Source organism: Colletotrichum navitas (genome assembly GCF_030913465.1).
Source record: "Colletotrichum navitas strain CBS 125086 chromosome Unknown LY79scaffold_103, whole genome shotgun sequence".
Taxonomy (NCBI): domain Eukaryota; kingdom Fungi; phylum Ascomycota; class Sordariomycetes; order Glomerellales; family Glomerellaceae; genus Colletotrichum; species Colletotrichum navitas.
In genome coordinates this window covers 81670-99717 of record NW_026850649.1, presented here as the reverse complement: position 1 = coordinate 99717, position 18048 = coordinate 81670, and the positions used below count along the sequence as shown (strand labels likewise).

The following is an 18048-nucleotide window of genomic DNA, read 5'->3' as shown; positions in this document are numbered from 1 at the left end:
CTGTGTCAATATCATCGATTGTGATTAGATGTTGTATGCAGGCGCTTCTCTCCGTAGAATCATACAGCTATTAATGCATCGCCCGCCATGCGTTATACAAAACCCCGCCCATATAATTCATCCCGCAACCATCAATCGTAAATCATTGACGGAAGCGCCATTCAGCAGCGTCTGCGTCCGCCCATCATACCTCCACCGCCCATGCCGTGTCTGCCGAAGCCGCCGCCGAAACCGGGCCGGGGGCCGGTTCTGCAACCGCCCATCATTCCGCCGCCGCCCATCATTCCGCCGCCCATACCGCCGTGGTGATGGTGGTGGGTTTGAACAACTGCTGGGCGGGGCCCGCCCAGCGTGCCGCCGCCGCCGCAGTAGGTCCTGCGTCTAGATCCGCCAAAGCACATGGTGGTGGTTTAGATGTTGATGTGATTTTGCGTGGTTGTAATATGTGCGAATTGAGTCAAGTTGGGAGGGTATACTGATTTGGTATGACGGGAAATCAACTGTGATGTTGTGTGTTGTGTAGGTAGGTAGTGGTCGAGAAATTGTATTAGTCCAAGCAACAACTGGTTTTCTTGAATACTAATACTCGAGATTGCTTGTATCGGCTGTGACTCTGCATTGGTAAGAGTTGCTTGCTTTCAGGGCAGAAACATTCCACCTTTATAGATTCAACTGGTGACAAGACTCGTCAGCCCAGCACAATGCTTCAAAGTCTTCGTGCGTCATTCCCGTCCCGTCTACAGAGCGCTAAGACGCCAACTACTCGGGCCGGCACAAAGACGGGGAACCAACTTGGCTCATGTCATTAGGGGCCGCGCAATGGCCCCCGCTGCAGCATCTTGACCAACGTCACTCTCAACCGTGCCCAAGTACGCCCGAGTCGCTAACTGGCACATGCACCATGTGTTTACGGCGAAAAGGAAGACTGTCCCGATAAACACGGATGTGGCTTGCCGATGCTGAGCCTCAATGCACTCCATAACAGCAGTTGCATCACTTTGGCCCATGCCGAGCCACACCAACCCTATACAGTTTGCCAAATTGTCGCCACACCCAAGCCACGAAGACGTCTGAAGAAGGTCACCCGAATTGCGTGGTTATGTGCCCAATTGGGACCGCCAAACTGTGGAAGCCGGCAGTCTGTCGCCGCTCATGTTGGTGCCAACTACAGCGGGGCTTTGTACCTTGGCCGACGTCTGCTCTTGGATGATGCCAACATCCCTCCGTTTGCCGAAAAATCGCAACATCTGCTTGCATCTCTAGTGTTCCTGAGGGTACTTGGTGAGCGAAGTGAGCCGCTAGAATGGTCGAGCCACGTCATGGGACGTCATATGAACACCTGAGCAATGCTTCGTGATTGAAGCAACAATTGATAAAACTTGAATAACTAGACTTGCCCGCTGCGAACCAACTTGGCATAGACCTCCAAGATATCACTGATCGCAATCTGATAGAATGAAGGATGCACTATCAGAGTCGCCAAGTGTTGAGTACTGATGCTTACAATTGACAAAGTTGCGAAGCCGAATGGCACACGTAATGATGAAGAGTGCCACCAACCAATTCCCTTATGGGGTGCTTGTGCATCCGCGTCAGAGTAAGCTCTGATGGATGGCCTTGAATCCCAACTCAAAAACACAGCTCGCATAACTCAGTGTATCCATACTGCAATAGTACTTGACACTCTTGCCCACTCAATATATATACCGCATTGCGACAAGACTTGGGGTGCTCATCAGTTAAAGTGATATCGGGTTTCATTGTTATAGAAATTCCCTATACTCCAAAGACTTTGAGACTTTGAACAATTGTATAAATCAGTCATATGCAGCTCACATGGCAGGGACGGGCCCAGGGTAGTTATCAGTTTATCTACACGCTAGTATTGCGGACAAGTCTATGGCCACTGGGTTTCAACGTTATGATGTTACTCATAGAATACCGTATCCTCTCAGCAGATTCGTACACCGCACAGACCACCTACTAGGCCAATTTCGAAAGGCGGTCAGCCAGCCTAGCCACCCACCTAGCCATCTAACCCTAACCCTTGCCACCAAACTTGCTGCTGACGTTGACTAACCCTTGCATTTGCCACTTCTAGATCCCTGTTTCTGCCAGCCTGCTAGCCCCTATCCAGCAGCCCGTGGTCAGTGCGGTGTACGAATCTACTGAGAGGATACGGTACATAGGCTTGGATGCTTATATACATAAAACTTTGGCAGCTGCGGGACCCACTACCGCTGCTTGAGGAAAACGATGCATTGTGAATAGCTACACACGTAATCTTATCAAGTCTTGGCGTACGTTTTGCAACACCACTCAACCGCGAACCCCTGGTGACATCGACCCCACATTCTCATTTAAGGCAAACCCGACCACGTCGGACTAGGCCCCTGGGGACGGAGACTCTTTTTATCTGAGAGACAAATCGCTCGCAGTTGCCATGCGAAGAACGATATACTCTTTAATTTTGTGTCAACTTGAGAAGAAACAAATTGGTATCCGCTGTTGCGGTAAGAAACTTAGGCTTAGGCTATACCAAGGAGCAGTTAAGCTTCTAATAATACACCAGAACTCATCATGCTCTACAGTCACTGGGTTTGTCACCTGTGCGACTTCACGAAATACCTTGGCGGCGTATTCCGTCCTCCTGTCTTTCGTCGTATATAAGGATAACAAAAGACCTGTATAGCCTTACTTTCATTCCACGCCATCACCGCATCATCACTACATTCTTTTCACCATACAGAGCTTGCTCTCACTTTCTTTCGTTTCTTCCATCACTGCAAGTCAGTTTGACAACCTTCTGCAAAGACACCATTTCTTGTTCTCCCTCAACAAGCAAGACTTTCCAATTCAATTCACCATGAAGAACACCAACTTCGTTTGCCTTGCGCTTCCCGCTCTGTCGATGGGCCATTACCTGTTCCCGCAGCTCATGCTCAACGACAAAGAGATCAGTAACAGGGATTTCGTTCGTCAGCATGACAATGGATTCGAACCTTCGTGGGACGACGGCAAGTTCCTGCAGAGCAACGACATTCGCTGCAACAAGGGCTCCGAAAACCACGCCAAGAGCACCAAGGCAGCCAACGTCATAGCCGGACAGGACATTGTCGGCTTCACTACCAACATCCATCAGAAGCTTCAGCACCCAGGACCCCTTACGGTATGTTGCATCTTCAATCATCATGGCTCTACACTGCAATGTCCTCCGTCGCTGACTTACTTCCTCTGAATAGATCCACATGTCCAAGGCCCCGGGCGACGTCAGCGACTACGACGGTTCTGGTAGGTGTTCAATACAGCTTTTAAATTTCCCTTTTTCATTAAAATAACATTTGAAAATAGGCGATTGGTTTAAGGTGTACCAACTCGGCTACAAGGATGGCTGGGATGGCACCGACAAGGGCTGGAACTCATTTGGCAAAAACAAGTTCACGTTCGAGCTTCCCGCCGAAATTCCTCAGGGCCAGTACCTGATGCGCATTGAGCACATTGCCACCCACCCTCCTTACAAGGCCAAACAATTCTTTTTGCAGGTAAATCACGCCCCAAGACCCATAAGGCGGGAAATGACCCGTCAGTACAGTAAGCAAAACGGATACTAACAAGTCATAAAATGATTTAGTGCGCCCATCTCAACGTTACGAGCGACTACACCGGGCCTGCTCCGGACTCGGTCATGAAGCTGCCTGGTGGTTACACCATGGACAGCCCGTGGATCCAGTATGACAGCTGGAAAAAGCCTGCTATTACTGAGGTGACGATGCCGGGTCCTGAGAAGATGTGGCCTAACGAAAACAACTTCAACAAGATGCTGGACGACGGTATCATCAACTGATCTAAGATATTGTCATTCAAGCACTAATCAACTGGATTGGGGCTTTGTGTTTAGGATTTTGAGTTCCTCATGATGCCAGTCATGAGACTCGGCAGATCTTTATACATCATAGAAAACCTCAAGCTAGTAACGATAATGCTTCATGACATTAGACGTAAATATTCTTACACATCGGCTTGGTCCCTAGAAAGACAGACTAATGCTGCGGCCCTGTTAAAGTGCAGGTATTTCTCCAATGCCGCCATGGTGGATGTCTCTCCTTTTGTGTTCCCAATAACCTCCTATATGAACAAGAAAAGCTTTTGTGTATAAACGACTGTAGAGGTCCTGACACCTCTAGGTTGGCCAAGCCCTACTAGGGTTATTCGCTTGGGGTCGTTCACGAATGCGACATGTCTCTCCGGTTGAAGCTCACTGGTTTGGCCGAAAGTGCCAGCCTCGAGTCATTATGTCCTAGCTTTCGGCTTGAGATTCAGCTTGGCTTGAGAGGATCGATGTGTTGTTGTGGCTTTGGTATCTCCTTTGTTTGTGTTGCCAAAGATTGAACGATGTTAGTTGATGGCGTGGAGAATGTTGAGATTAACTATTCTGATTGGAATTGTCTTTGAGGGTTCTCTCTGCCCAACTTGACTCCCATAGATTAAGTCCCAGAATGGGAGATAGAGGTATCGCTGTGCTTCATTGTTGTTGAGGACCTTCAAAACATGGAAGGTAGCCGGGGCCATGTCATAGCGAAACAACGGCCTGGAAGATACAAATCCTAGTCAGTTTCTTTCTCCAGTGCTTCCAGTATCATTTGACACAAAATTCGTCATTTCTCTCTTTTTTGCCACCTCGAAGAGTCATGTATCAGTGAACAGTATGCGATCTCAACGCGAAGCAAAACATTCCGTGTCCTCAACTCAGCATCAGATGAGCTCTTTGGAAAATGCCTCTCATCTGGTTTTAATCCCTTTCCAGTTGAAGGAGCCCAACATGGAACATTATCGACCTTCTAGCCACAACGAATAAGACCACAGTAACGTTCAATATCACCACCGAGGACGGAACTACGGGAAAAACTAACATGTCTAGCATACCAGTGGTTGCTCACGAAATTTCAATTGTGCCAGTGCCATCTTACGAGGGGAAAGGTATCCTGGGGAAGTTGTCATTTATTGCTTCACCTTGACTCAGCTGCTACATGACACGTTGATTGCATCACGGCGAAAGATGACTGTTCCACAAGATACATTTGTCAAATGATGACCTCGTTCACAGCTTGAGCTTCGCTAAGTTTTCATTCTAGATTCGCTTTTTTAACTCCATGCTACTGCGTTTCCTTTTAAACAAGGTGCAGAGTTCCGTTGTCGTTTCCTATTCTCTCATCCAAGTTGATGGAGCTGCGGACCCATTGCCCGTTCCTGGACAGCTCAGCCTCGAGGATCTGGCCACCCTGCACCAGGCGCACATCCCGTGCGGAGGCCCCAAAGTTACCGGACGCACTGCCACCACGGCCTGGGATCTGGAGAACCTGGCCGGGCCAGATCTGGTCGGGGTTGGAAACGTTGTTGTGCCTGGCGATCTCTTCGAACCCGACGTTGTATCTCGCAGCGATGTTGCGGAGGGTGTCGCCCTGCTGGACAGTATAGGACGAGTCACTGCTGTGGCCGCCTCCGCTACGCCAGCGGAAGCTACCCTGGTCGTTCTCGAGAATTCGGTTCAGGCTGATGGTGCTGCTCTGCCATTCGCCGTCCCGACGTCTGCAGGAAGCGTGAAGGTTGTAGTCTCCGTGGGTGTCCAGGCGGATGTCTCGGGATGAGCCTGTGAAGCCACCAGCATAGTTGCCGCTGCGGGGCTTGTCATCATTATGGCTGCTGTGGTGGTGGTGCTCATGAGACTGGTGGTGGTCGTCCTTGTGCTCATGCTTCTCCTCGTCCCGCTTGTGCTTCCAATCAGACGCGCCATCTTGAAGTTTGTGGCCGGCGAAAGCGCCGGCAACGGCACCAATGAAGGTGCTCGACTTGCTGTGGCCGATGTTGCCGCCGACCTTGTGGCCTCCAAAAGCACCAGCGGCACCACCAGCCAATGCACCGGCAAGGCCACGCTCGCCATCCTCGCCTCCCGGGCCGCCAGAGCCAGGCGGGCCATCATTTCGATAGCCCTGGTTGTAATTGTCTTGGTACTGGTTCTGGTAGCCTGGTGGCGAGAAATTCTGCTGGTGTTGGGGAGGTTGGCCGTATCCCTGCTGCTCGGGACCTCCTTGAGAAGAGTAGTATGAGTCGGCCTCACCATTGTGAGGACCATCTTGTGGGTTTCCGCCCTGCTGGAAACCTCCTCTCCCTTGGTGGTAGCCACCTCGCCCAAAACCACCCTGCCAGTTACCGCGGTTGAACATATTGATGAAGATTAGGATGTGTGTAATGAGTTCGAATCGGGTGTTTCTCGTTGGTGAAGTCTCGAATTATGTGCCAGAAATTCCATCCCGGAATATGCGGGGAAGCGAAGGTTATATAAACTTGTTTGAGCCTCTAGCTGTGGGTCTACGAAGCTTGTGATAGCTAACCAATATTCACACCGCCACGGTGGGGAGGAGGAGGCTCACGAAAGCCTCGACTCGGAACGTCCGCGCGTATGCTGTTTTCGGTCCAATCGGGGCCACCGCGTCAAGGTTCACGGCCCACCCCGCAAGCACTGCCCGGATATCGGCAAGGCTCTTAGTGTGTAGACAGACGCGTCCATGTCTGGGCACCCTCGGACCCCTGCCACGTAGCTTCTCCTGATGTGTTTCTGAAAGCTTCTGAACAAGCCAAACAGACATTATTGGGGGGTCCTCTGGAGCCAAGGAAAGCCCACCATAAGCCCCTTGCTGTCTACTTTAGTGGGCTACCAGTGGCGCCGCGGTGGGTGTAGCCCAAGGTTATACTATACCTAGGACCCTGCGCCACCCTGATCTTTTCCCCGCACAGTCGCCGAGGAAGGCTTGAAAGGTCAATAGTATCCGATGTTTTTCGGGAAGAGAGCAGCTGATGGAGTGTGGCTATGGAATGCTATTACCGCAGTAAGCAGCAACGACACCATACATGCAACATTCGGTGGTTCGTATTCAGCAGGGCTTGCATTCGTGCAGCAACCGTCCGAGAACAAGTCCGACTTCTGGAGCTCGTCTGCCCGATTATCTTGCAAACGAAGCTGCCAACTAGACCCACGAGCTCCGCAATGATCGACTCGGTTTCGGGTCATCCTCACCATATGCACCAGATACCTAACCGTCTGCGGAGTCCCATCTCGTTCTCGTTTGTCACATGAGTCCACGCCAGATCAGCGCCCTCAGGCGCCTAGTGATCGTCCAGCCACAGGGGGACAGCTTCCGGCTCTTCCCAATGCGTGGTTGCATTAAAGTCAATCACGCATGGGGTTATCCTTCCGGCATCTAAAAATGCACATTAGAAAAGTACCAGATTGCCAGTGCTGGAGGCTTTATTGATGTCTCGGAAAGGGGAACGGGTGCTGACAAACTCTCTACTGATGCATTGAACATCCTGGCAGCATGTCAAGTCACAGGTTGAAAGTAATTTCAGGAAGGCATAAGAATGGCGTGAGACGCCGTTGCGTAAAACTTGCTATATGTAATAGGTATAACGGCCACCATTCATCTGCGTTCTACTGATGTGTTTTTTTGCGACACATAAACCAAGCTTTTGGATTGCCAAAGAGTTAGTTGTGGAACAGGTGATTTCTGTGGCGCATTCTTGCAACTTGATGGGCGATGTACATAGCCATTGGACACTGTAGACCCGCTAAGCATCAACTCACAAAGTGACGCGACCCTGGGCCTCTACGGCAAGCGCTTGCAATTTTTGTCTTATATCATTGGCTATGGTACTGACTGACAAATTTCCATAGTTTCTTCAGTCTAATATTATGTTATTATGAAATCCAGACCACTCCATAATTCACCGTCCAATAACAGATGAGTTAGCTGTCTACAATTACTAACGGGCAGGCTTGCAACTTCGTATTAGTACACACGTTACCACAGTCATCAGAATAGGATGACACAATTTGTATATCGTCATGTTCTCATCTCTTCACCTACCACCCGGTGTGATAGTATCCATCCCAGGTTTGGTGATGTTGTACATGTTGGTGGTGGTGGTGCTGCTGGTGCTGCATGTGAATTGGCTGATATCCAGGGCCCTGCTGCCACATCGTCGGCTGGGCTTGCATCGGGGTTACTGGAGAGGCCAATGTTGTGACTGATGAAATCGTCGAAGCATGCTTCGTATCGAAACCTTGATCGAGGAGAGGAACCCCAATATTAGGGTCTGACTGGGCGACGTGCGTAGCGTGATAGCCGGCAGGCATATGGCCCGTCAAGCCGTCCTCCAAGCCAACTAACAGACTCATTAATAACTGCAATCGAGAACTGGGATTTATGAATGGCTACGTTCAACTTACAAATCAGGATGTAGAAAATCTCGGCGAGAATCGGTGCCCACGCCGCCAAGGCAATGACCTGGCCAAAGGTCCACTTGTCGTTCTTGTCAAGACCATCGGCTGCATCGATGATTTTCTGCCGGAAGAACGTGAAGTAGGCCAGGATCCCCCACATGATAAGCATGTTGATCCACGCAACCATCAGGCGCCACATGGATCTCCATCTTCTAACCCACGGCTTGTCGACCATGCCCGGAATTTTGAAACCAGTAGTGAGGAAGATCGTGATGATAAGCCACAGAAGTGGCAGGGCGATAACCAGGAACTGCGTAGCCTTCACAACTGGCCAATAGTGCGAGCCGCGCTGGTCGCAATCGAAATTCCTCTGGCCGCTTTTCCGTAGGTCGTAATCGAGCTCGCCTCTCGGGGCAAGGTAGACGACGGTGACGCTGAGCCCCCAGAGAAGAAAGAGGACCGACCGGTGCAGCCACTTCCGATGGCCATCGTGCTTGGCCAGCGCATATAGCAGCATGACCGGAAAGACGGAATAATTTGAAGCGATCAGGGATAGGGCTGTTTCGTAGATGGAGTCCGGCGATGGGAGGTCAGGGTTCGCTCCCGTTCTCTCTTTGACATTGGTTGCTCCGGCGTAGACAGACGCACCCAGCATGGCCACCGAGATCAGCATGGCGCCGCCCAGAAATATATCCAAGGATCCGCGGAACGCATCGAATATTCTGGTTCTAAATCCTTGTTTGTGTACTGGCCGGGGTTTCTTGTAGACATGACTATGTATATGTTGTCGCATTTGGTGGACAGTGAAGGCCAGGAGATACATTGTCGCCAAGACACCTTCCAGGTAGTATGAGACGACCACCTAGTACAAGTCAGTGTACGGTGCTTGATCGTCCTCGTTCCTAGACACCTACTCCAATACCACATAGGTCCTGGTTTCCGGTGTACCCAACAGCCTTGCAGTACTCTGCCGGGCAGTGTGGCTTTGGGCCGAACAAGACAGTGTTGTTGAACCGTTCGCTGAAGAAATAGTATTCGGGATCGGTGGAGTTTTCAGGAAAAGGAGTATGATACATGTTGTAGGCGAACCACTTGGCAACCTCATCATACGTTGTGTGATAGCCATCAGGCATGGCGCCCGCATAGTATAACATTGCTGATGGAAGGCTCATACCGATGGTTTCCTTGGGGTTCCAGGAATCTGCTTGAAGCATGGATGACAGCCAGTGCCCCCAGTGAGAGCAGTTCCGGTTGAAGTCAAGCTGATCCCAGGTCAGGTTTTTAGAGCCCGAGGCATCCTCCCCTGGAACCCAGCGGTCCATCTCCTCCAAGTAGTTGGAACCCATGGCGAAATGGACAACCAACTGGTGGAAACCTAAATCGTGGCTTTTACTTCAAGCAGAAATTATGGAAAATGTCGCAGATCGGTATGGGAAGGATTTGGGGAGCGAAGAACCAAGGCAGCCAGGGCCGGGATCTCGGCCGGATATGAGTGCATTCTTAAGGGCGAGGTCCCCTACATGAACATCCACAGGCACCAGTTCTTGGCATCGAAGGCTGGTCTACAGCCGCAGCTTCTTTTCTTATCCCGAGCGTCAAGACTGGCTCGCTGTGTGGCCCGACTCGGTGCAGCTGAGCGCCATGCTGAAAGGCTAAGTCAAAAAGGGACAAACTTATAGCGGATGAAAGCGTGTAGTGAGATCGCTAATGCACGCCACGCAGCCCAAAACAGCATATCAGTGTCGTATGCTGCGTTTTCCTGGCAAGGCTGACCATTCACAGGTTTTAGCAACCGCTATCTCGCTTGTGAAGTCTCCGCTAACAGGGGGTTGGGGCTTGGCTGTCAGCAGTGTAATTCACAGTTGCCTTTACGGCATGTCGGCTACAGTGAGGGAAAGACATATTACATGTCGAGAAGTTCGACCAGGCAGCAGTTCCTTTACTATGTACAGGGGTCGTCTTAATAGGTTTTCTCTATTCTTGCTTCCTTACCCATTAGAGTCCTGTTCTTTGGCGTACTTTCAATCATGTCAGAACAGAACCAGCGTCTAATATTGTGAGCAGTTTCATCGTGCATGGCATAGCTTGGTTTCGAATGGGTAAAGACCGGCAACGCTAGTTCCAGCTCTAGCGTAGGCTCTTTCGCAAAAGGATCAACTAATTTTGACTATGCTAGGCACACTCCGTAACTATAACGTCCTGCCGAAGCAGCTAATACTCTTTTTTGCATGGTCTATTTGAGTCAGCCTGACCTGTCCGCCAACGCCGTTATAGCTTAGCGGTGGCTGCAGTGGACGGTGTTGATCATCAGGTCTTTACTTTTGGATAGGGAAGTGGCTGGTTGCTCTGTCTTACAATGACAGCACTTTTATACTTGCTGGCAGGTTCTGGTTACCGACAGGCTTGTGTTGCTGCTCAATTTGTGCTACTTTTGCTGTGGATTCGGGTAGAGGTCTCCTTGTGTCCCGCACACAGTCAAAGTATAACTTGGGAGAGTAAAAAGGGCTGGTCTGTGTCTCTGATTTCATACAATGACTCTATTAGCTAGGCTTAAATTGGCTTGAATATGCCAAAAGTCGCTTATTGTGTCTACAAGAAAGTTCTGCACGCAACCGAAAGGTACAGATCAAGAGACGAAGACCCTTATTAAGAATGCCATAGGTCCTCCAGCATACTCCAGACTATTCGCCTTCTGTTCTATTCCCGCTTTCTTAGGTCCTTAGTTCTCGGGCACATTTTTCCAGAAGCTAGAATGGAGTGGGTCAAAACATATCTAGGAGTCATCGTATATAAAGGACGGCTTCCGAATCATGTAAAAGCCTTGTGTAAAAATGGCACTTTTGGCTTTTACTGGGCCGTTTAACGAAGCTGATAGTCGCTTCTGGAATGGTAGAGGGGATGGTACAGCCATCTGAGCATTGTTCATAAGAAGCAAGTCATGGATAGAACGAACAATGGTCGATGCAAGATTCATTGTCTGACGTCTATATATCCGAACATGGAATGCACGGTTAACTGACAAAGTCCCTTGAAGCAATGCTTTGTTCAGAGAATGAAGTGCCGTAGCAGAGCAACATTCTTCTTACATGCTTGATCTAACACAAAAGCACATGACAGACCTGTCACATCTGTTGTTGATATCGTGATTTCTCAAAGTAGTTTTAAGTGTATATATGATTGGACCACCTCCAACAACACCGTTATGGCTAGCTTCACCATCACTTCATTTCCAGTGTAAGGATCCTCATTAAGCCATTTTCCCTTTTTCCTTTTCCCAAGAACTCCTGCAACGTCTCAAGCATGTCTCGACACTCTGAGAAATGCTCTACCGCTGCCGCCTATGCCGAGCGCGTCTTCCAGCAGCTTGAAGACAACCGCCCCTCCGATGCCCCGGCCGACTTTTCCGACTCTTCGCCCGAGGAGCCGATTCCTGGCGAGCCGAAGACTACAGACAACCCTTCTCCCGAGAAATCAACTCCTAGTGAGACGAAGACTACAGGCGACCAATCCCAACCAGTTCGCAGCAACACCGTTGGGTCTCCTGACGTGTACGCTCAGTCCAAAGATGGTAAGTTCACCGCCCAACGTGCCGGATCAGTAGGTCACTGCCGCGTTCAAAAACTCATAGCCAGCTACGAAGCCCGCTCCCGCCGAACTGAAGAGTTGGCGCTGGACGCGGAACGTCGTGAGCAGGAGGTTACCGCCGCGGGAGGTACTCTCCCACAGGCTAGCACTCCTGACGTTCAACAGGAGACCCCTTTTTTCTGTCCTGCTTGCATTGCTGATGATGAAAAGGAATGGGTCGAGGCCCTTGAACTCGAAGCTGACTCGTGAGCGAACCCTTGCTAGTCTTTTCGATATCGAGGGGCTCTGCTGCCGGTATTTCATCTGCCGGCGTAGATAGAGATAGAAAAAAATACCAGGTGTTTGTTTTCGTTGTCAGCTCGGATGCTCAAGGGTTGGTATGAGCTCCCCTATGTTTCCCTGCGATCGAGCCTCTCCAGATACATCGGATGCGCGGTCGCTAATCCGGGGCCTCCTCCGAACTCTGGCAGGAGGACCGTGGCACCTCGCGTCATAATGCGGCGTGATTTCTGCGATGCATATTATGGATGTCAGCGAGCCCGTCTGCATCCGCCTTTGTCCTCGGCTTAGCTCAGCAAGCAGAGGCGAAATAAGATTTATCATGACGTCCGCCCCATTTTGCCGTCTGGGTCGAAATCCAAGTGCTTCAACCGACCAAAAAAAAATGAAGAGATTCACCGTGGATGTCTTGCTTCGACTACTCAGTGTCACCATCCTCCACCCTGTAGTCTCGTTTTTGGTGCCTTGCGGACTAGTCCTGTCGGGAATTGAACCCAGCCCAATCGAGCTGGGGGCCGATCTTAGGTCCACGAGATGGGTCGGGCCGTCGTCCGGCAATATGCGATGGGCGCTGTGGTGCGTCGCGTTTGCCTGGGTCCTGTCGCTGAACCGTTTCCTGAACCACAGGGCACTGAACCCGGCGCCCAAGGCGGAGCCAGACTTCTCGCGAGAGGTCATCGTCGTCACCGGAGGTAGGCCAACAGAGAAGCCCCATCACCCCTCGATGCTTTCGGAGATCTTGTTACTGAATTACAGGCGCGGACGAAAGGATCCACAGGCATTGGCGCCAAACTCGTCCGCAAATTGGAGGCCGCCGGCGCCACGGTCGTTGTGCTCGACACGGCACCCCTCAGCTATAACACCGGCCCCAGGACGTCGCACATCCAGTGCGACATCAGCTCAAGCGACGATGTCCGTGCAGCAGCCAAGGCCGTCCGGGACCGACACGGCCATGCGTCCATCCTCGTTGCCAACGCCGGTATCGTCCGCGGGAATGCACTCCTGGCCGCCACCGACGACGATCTCCGGTCGACCTTCAACGTCAACGTGCTCGGCCTCCTGTGGACCGTCCGCGCGTTCCTCCCGGCCATGATCGCGAGCAACCGCGGCCACGTGCTCGTCACCGCGTCCTCGACGGCCTTCCTGACGATTGCCGGCATGTCGGACTACTCGGCCTCGAAGGCCGCCGTCGGCTCGCTGGTGGAAGGCCTCCACACCGAGCTGAAGCACAGGCACGGAAACCCGGCCGTGGCCGTCAGCGCGATCTACCCCGCGACCATCGGGACGGCGATGTTCCAGAATCTGGACGCCCCCGACACTTTCTTGGCGCCCATCCTCGACCCGGACGAGGTGGCTCAGAAAGCGTTTGACATTCTCGCCACAGGCCAAAGGTACGTTTCAATTGGTTCTTGCGGCGAATTCTGTAGACAGGTTAGCTCCGGGCAACTGACTTGGTCTCTTTTTATCATAGTCAAAACGCCTATATGCCGGCCTTTGCCTTGGCGAAAGTGTGGTTTCGGGTGCTACCCACCTGGATGCGTGTCGCGTTGCAGGACATGGGAAGCCATATGGCGGACGGAATGGGGGGCAGGAATCAAGTGTAGCGCCGTCTTCGTATACAAATAACCCAAAAGGCAAGGATACGTCACCTACCTTGTCGATAAAGGCAAACATTCAGCCATGGCTTCAAGACTCATTTCTGCCTGGAAATAATGATGGTGGCGCGCTACTACCTGGTGGGGCTTCCTCCACGCTGTTGCTCTATCGGAGGCCAACCGCATGCGCCATCCAGGATTCTGGTGGGGCCGGAACAGTGGGGTCGGCAGCGATTGCGGGGTTGTGATACGGGAGAGATGCCGAGGATACGGGGATACCTAGTGTGAAGCTCAAGAACCCCGTGCCTGCCTCCACTGACGGGCCCCGCCGGAACATCCTCCGTTCGCATGGTTTCAGCCTCAGTATCCTACTTTCCTGGCCACTGCTTTAAATGACCAGCCGTTACTTCCTCTGCCCTCGCTGATAGGATCATGGGAACATGCAATGCAGGCCGCATACAACACAGGCTGGCCGGCGCAAAGGCTCCAGAATCGGCCCTGCGCGAAGGAGCTCGTAACGGTGGATAATACACTTCTTCCCCTTGGTATAATGAAAATCCGCCCTCTCTGATGGTCGGCCCCCGCATGAGGGCAGAATCTTCTGGATAGTGATACATCAAACAAAAATGGTTGGTTCTGATATTTCAGTTGGTGTCCGCGACACATGCTGGAGGCCGTCCCACCCCCCCCAACACAGAGCCCCACCCGGGTCTGTCTACGTACGTACACTGGCTTATTCTGACTGTTGCAATAGAGGGCAAAGGGCGGCTAGGGTAACTGACCTCCTTAGATAGGGCCGCATGACACTGCCATCTTTTTTTTTTTCCCCTTTTTTTTTTTTTTTTTTGAACAGTGCCGGCACAATTAGCCTGCCCATGCACCAGAGGGTAGCTGCCCCCTTTGTTTTACCCCGAGATGCCATCTAAAGGATTACTTTGCTGAGCCTTCACGGACAGCAGTAGGAATCAGATGAATTGTGGGACCTCTTATGCCGATCCAATTCTATTTCTGTTTTCCTGGCAATGTTGCTGCGGACGCCTGGAGGGTACAGGCATGGCTACTTAACATGGTGGGAAAGGACATAATGGCTCCAACCTGCGGCCAAGACAGGCTCGTATCGTTCCAATTAACCGCCTATTGGTCGTTAACATGACCACCAAGCAATTTTCTGTGTCCAGGGATGGAAGAATGTGTAGGAACAAACATACCTCAGTATGAAATAAAATACATAGGTTGGCCTCCTGCAGCAAAGGCCCCTGTTAAGTTATTGCAGGCACCGGCCGGGGCAGCTTGTCCGTCCCCCCCCCGGGTTGTCCTGCACACTCACAGATCAAATACTATATAGTCCGGTCCCCGGGCATATCCATTCTAACAAACCGCAGATGATAAGTTTGGGTTCCTTTATCCCCGCTCCAGACCAATACACAAACAAGTATTACCTACCTCTGTACTCATTTTCAACCCCAAACCCGAAGCAAAAAAAGATCACAAAAGAGAGAGAGAAAAAGGGGAAACCACTGACGGTTGTTGCGCAAAGTCACTGTCCAACACGTACGTCCGTACACCCAGAGTTTTGTGGCGATATTGTCTCTTTCCGATGCTGATATCTAAATAGGATGGCGTTTAAATGTGGCTCCTGTTCACAGACATGGGGTTTTCCCGCCCATCGTAACAAACATTTGGTCGACAAAGGCCATTTTCACCCTCTGTTTGAGTGTGAAGTCTGTGGTCGGTGTTTGAAAAACAAGGAAGCCGTCGCCCAGCACAAAGATGTTCTCGGTCACTGGGTAGACTCGGCATCGTCAGCGGCCTCGTCTCCCGATCCTTCTTGTAACAGCAGTTCTGCATCCAGTGTCTCGGTATTCACCCAGGAACCCACCAAAGCCTTGCCTTCCTCCTCATTTTCGAACATTCAAGCGCCCTTGGTGTCCAAGGCCGAGAACGGGGCCGGTGTTGCGATAAAAGATGGCGCGGCCGAGGCTGCCATCCACATGAAGTATCTCAGCTTCGATGCCGCCGCCCAGAAGCAAGACGAGGTCAAGTCTAGCCCGCTCCTCACCATCTCTCTGCTCAACGCCTCCCCCCCCTCGCAGTTCGGCTTGTTTGGCGGCAGCATGTCCGAGAACGGCTTGCTCACGCAGTCCTCGCGGCTGTTCCACAACGTCACCTGCCCCTCGAGCGTCTTTATCTGCGGCAGCCAGGGCTCGGGCAAGAGCAACACCCTCGCGTGTCTCCTAGAGAACTGCCTCATACCCAGCAGCCTCGGAAAGCTGCCGCAGCCCCTCGCTGGCATCGTCTTTCACTTTGACAGCTTCGTCTCCGACTCTGGCGGTCTCCCGTGCGAGGCGGCGTTCCTGGCCTCCAACAGCAAAGCTTCCGTCCGAGTCCTATGCGCTCCCACCAACGTTTGCACAGTCCGGGTAATTACCCTACACAGCCTTGGCCCTTGTCACTCACATACGGAAATTTGTGTTCTTCTGACGCCGTGTTATCCTTACAGGAAATCTACAGAGATATTTCACGCGTCAAGGTCGAGCCTCTCAGGCTGAGCGACCAGGACCTCAACACCCAAAGAATGCTTCACCTCATGGCTGTCGGAGACGGCAACATGCCGCTCTACCTTCACGTCGTGACCCGCATCCTCCGAGACATGCGCCTAGAGCAACAGAATAAAGGTCTGCCGTTCAGCTACCGCTCTTTCAAACAGAAGTTGGCCCAGACGGATCTCACCCCGATGCAGCAGGCCCCCTTGAACCAGCGCCTAGAGACGCTGGAAAGCTTCATGATCGATGGCAAAAATAAGGAGAAACCTATCGATTGGGAACCCAAGGTGAGCTTCCCCCCCCCCCTTTCGGTTTTATTCACAATTTGAGGCTCTACTGACGCGACTCGCAAGGCCGGCCAGCTCACCATCGTCGACCTTTCCTGCCCCTGCATCACTGCGGAGATGGCGTGCTTGCTCTTCAACATCTGCCTCTCGCTCTTCTTGGAGAAGAAGTCGCGGATAGGCAGGGTCGTCGCGCTCGACGAGGCGCACAAGTATATGCAAGAGTCGAGCGAGAGCAAGGCCCTGACCAACTCGTTGCTGAGCACAATACGCCTGCAGCGCCACCTCGGCGTCCGCGTCTTCATCTCGACGCAGGAGCCCACTGTGTCGACAAAGCTCCTGGACCTGTGCTCCATGACGGTAGTTCACCGGTTCACCTCGCCAGACTGGCTGCACACGTTGCGCGGCCATCTCGCGGGTGCCTCGTCCGTCTTAGGCGCCATGCCGGAGCAGCAGGATTCGGGTGGGGAGGTTAGCCCTGTTGTAGTTGGGGATAAGAATGCGGCCGGCGAGCTGTTTGCCAAGATTGTGTCTCTGCAGACAGGACAGGCCCTGGTGTTCGCGCCCAGTGCCATCATTGGACTGGGGGAGCAGAAGAATGACGCGGTGGCCGCTATTCAGCGACTGGCGCACCGGCCTCTCCTGGTCAAGGTCCGCTCCCGGCTGACACAGGATGGTGGAAAGACGGTGATGAATTAGAGGTATGAATGGCTCTTGTGGAGGGTTCGTTCTTGTACGACTGCAGGGAAAGCCTCGGAATGGTTTGGAGAGCACTCTGTCGATTCCATTGGAGTATTCCTGTCTTTTGTCGGACGGTTGTGGAGGGCCTTAATGCCCGCAATTCGACATCGAGGGCATTGGACCCGCACTTCGAGCTTCGAGAGGACGAGTTCCTGGATTAGGATGACCTAGACACAGATAAATACTTGATGGATGTGCTTCGTATAGACTAGTCGGTTGAGGTTCTTGGTGGCCAGAGCTTTGGGCAACGACAATGGTCAGGATTCAAGCAGTTGCTAGAAATTAGAGCAAAAGATCGCAACATCGTTTTAGTTGACCAATATTGCCCCCCCCCTCCAACTTAGTCTCATCGCCAGCGACCCTTGGAGCAACTGTATTTACGCACTTGCTGTGACCTCTTATTGAAATGTCATTCTCTGTCACTCGCACCTTTGTGGATGGTTTGTCCTTTCTTTCACAGTTGTCTATGTTCTCGAAGCGTCAATACATCATCGTCTGAGTTTTACCAAAAGTATCTGGATATGTGAGATCCGATTTCAATGGAATCAAAAGCGCAGATAAACACTTGAAAGGATAAAGCAGGAACGAAAAAAGGAACATAAGGCCTGCCTATTCAGTTCCAGTAATTTCTGCATCCCGCCTCCAGGCTCACAGTCACTAAGACCCTCACTTTTCTCTTGTCCCAAGTATTATGTACTGTCTGGTCAATACCCGGCTCACTTACCCAGGATCACGGGCTCAGT

General features: G+C 51.8%; 7 protein-coding genes across 7 annotated transcripts; 5 read left to right on the top strand and 2 right to left on the bottom strand.

The window, feature by feature from the left end:
• Positions 1–2866: 2866 nt before the first annotated feature.
• LY79DRAFT_707399 (fungal cellulose binding domain-containing protein) lies at positions 2867–3978 on the top strand (the record flags this gene model as incomplete). Its single annotated transcript, XM_060565046.1, has 4 exons — positions 2867–3169; positions 3243–3291; positions 3352–3542; positions 3632–3978. 4 exons carry the CDS (start codon positions 2867–2869, stop codon positions 3842–3844), a joined length of 756 nt encoding a protein of 251 aa, XP_060408615.1. The 3' UTR covers positions 3845–3978.
• A 1190-nt stretch (positions 3979–5168) lies between these two features.
• LY79DRAFT_478882 (CVNH domain-containing protein) lies at positions 5169–5930 on the bottom strand (the record flags this gene model as incomplete). Its single annotated transcript, XM_060553254.1, has 1 exon — positions 5169–5930. A coding segment is annotated over one exon (762 nt), but the record flags the coding sequence as incomplete, so codon positions are not given.
• Positions 5931–7683: 1753 nt separating this feature from the next.
• Positions 7684–9821, bottom strand: LY79DRAFT_569647 (uncharacterized protein). The gene is made up of 3 exons (XM_060559069.1): positions 9193–9821; positions 8285–9140; positions 7684–8220 (listed from the first exon to the last, which is right to left on the bottom strand). The coding sequence occupies exons 1-3, from the start codon at positions 9622–9624 to the stop codon at positions 7919–7921; spliced, it is 1590 nt and encodes a 529-aa protein (XP_060408613.1). The 5' UTR covers positions 9625–9821; the 3' UTR covers positions 7684–7918.
• A 1757-nt stretch (positions 9822–11578) lies between these two features.
• LY79DRAFT_526790 (uncharacterized protein) lies at positions 11579–12112 on the top strand (the record flags this gene model as incomplete). Its single annotated transcript, XM_060555870.1, has 1 exon — positions 11579–12112. One exon carries the CDS (start codon positions 11579–11581, stop codon positions 12110–12112), a length of 534 nt encoding a protein of 177 aa, XP_060408612.1.
• Positions 12113–12527: 415 nt separating this feature from the next.
• Positions 12528–13746, top strand: LY79DRAFT_594269 (short chain dehydrogenase; the record flags this gene model as incomplete). The annotated part of the gene is made up of 3 exons (XM_060561671.1): positions 12528–12834; positions 12912–13533; positions 13614–13746. The coding sequence occupies 3 exons, from the start codon at positions 12528–12530 to the stop codon at positions 13744–13746; spliced, it is 1062 nt and encodes a 353-aa protein (XP_060408611.1).
• Positions 13747–14570: 824 nt separating this feature from the next.
• On the top strand, positions 14571–14947 carry LY79DRAFT_569635 (uncharacterized protein; the record flags this gene model as incomplete). The annotated part of the gene is made up of 1 exon (XM_060559068.1): positions 14571–14947. A coding segment is annotated over exon 1 (160 nt), but the record flags the coding sequence as incomplete, so codon positions are not given.
• A 781-nt stretch (positions 14948–15728) lies between these two features.
• Positions 15729–17263, top strand: LY79DRAFT_594268 (uncharacterized protein; the record flags this gene model as incomplete). Its single annotated transcript, XM_060561670.1, has 3 exons — positions 15729–16157; positions 16238–16567; positions 16634–17263. 3 exons carry the CDS (start codon positions 15729–15731, stop codon positions 17261–17263), a joined length of 1389 nt encoding a protein of 462 aa, XP_060408609.1.
• Between the last annotated feature and the right edge of the window lie 785 nt (positions 17264–18048).

Excerpts from the sequence above, each read along its gene's own strand:
- LY79DRAFT_569647 (XM_060559069.1), bottom strand. The coding sequence starts at position 9,624 with ATGGGTTCCAACTACTTGGAGGAGATGGACCGCTGGGTTCCAGGGGAG. Across the intron at positions 9,141-9,192 it reads AGGACCTATGTGGTATTGGA|GTGGTCGTCTCATACTACCT; the intron begins GTAGGTGTCTAG and ends GACTTGTACTAG. Across the intron at positions 8,221-8,284 it reads GATTTTCTACATCCTGATTT|TTGGCTTGGAGGACGGCTTG; the intron begins GTAAGTTGAACG and ends TGAGTCTGTTAG.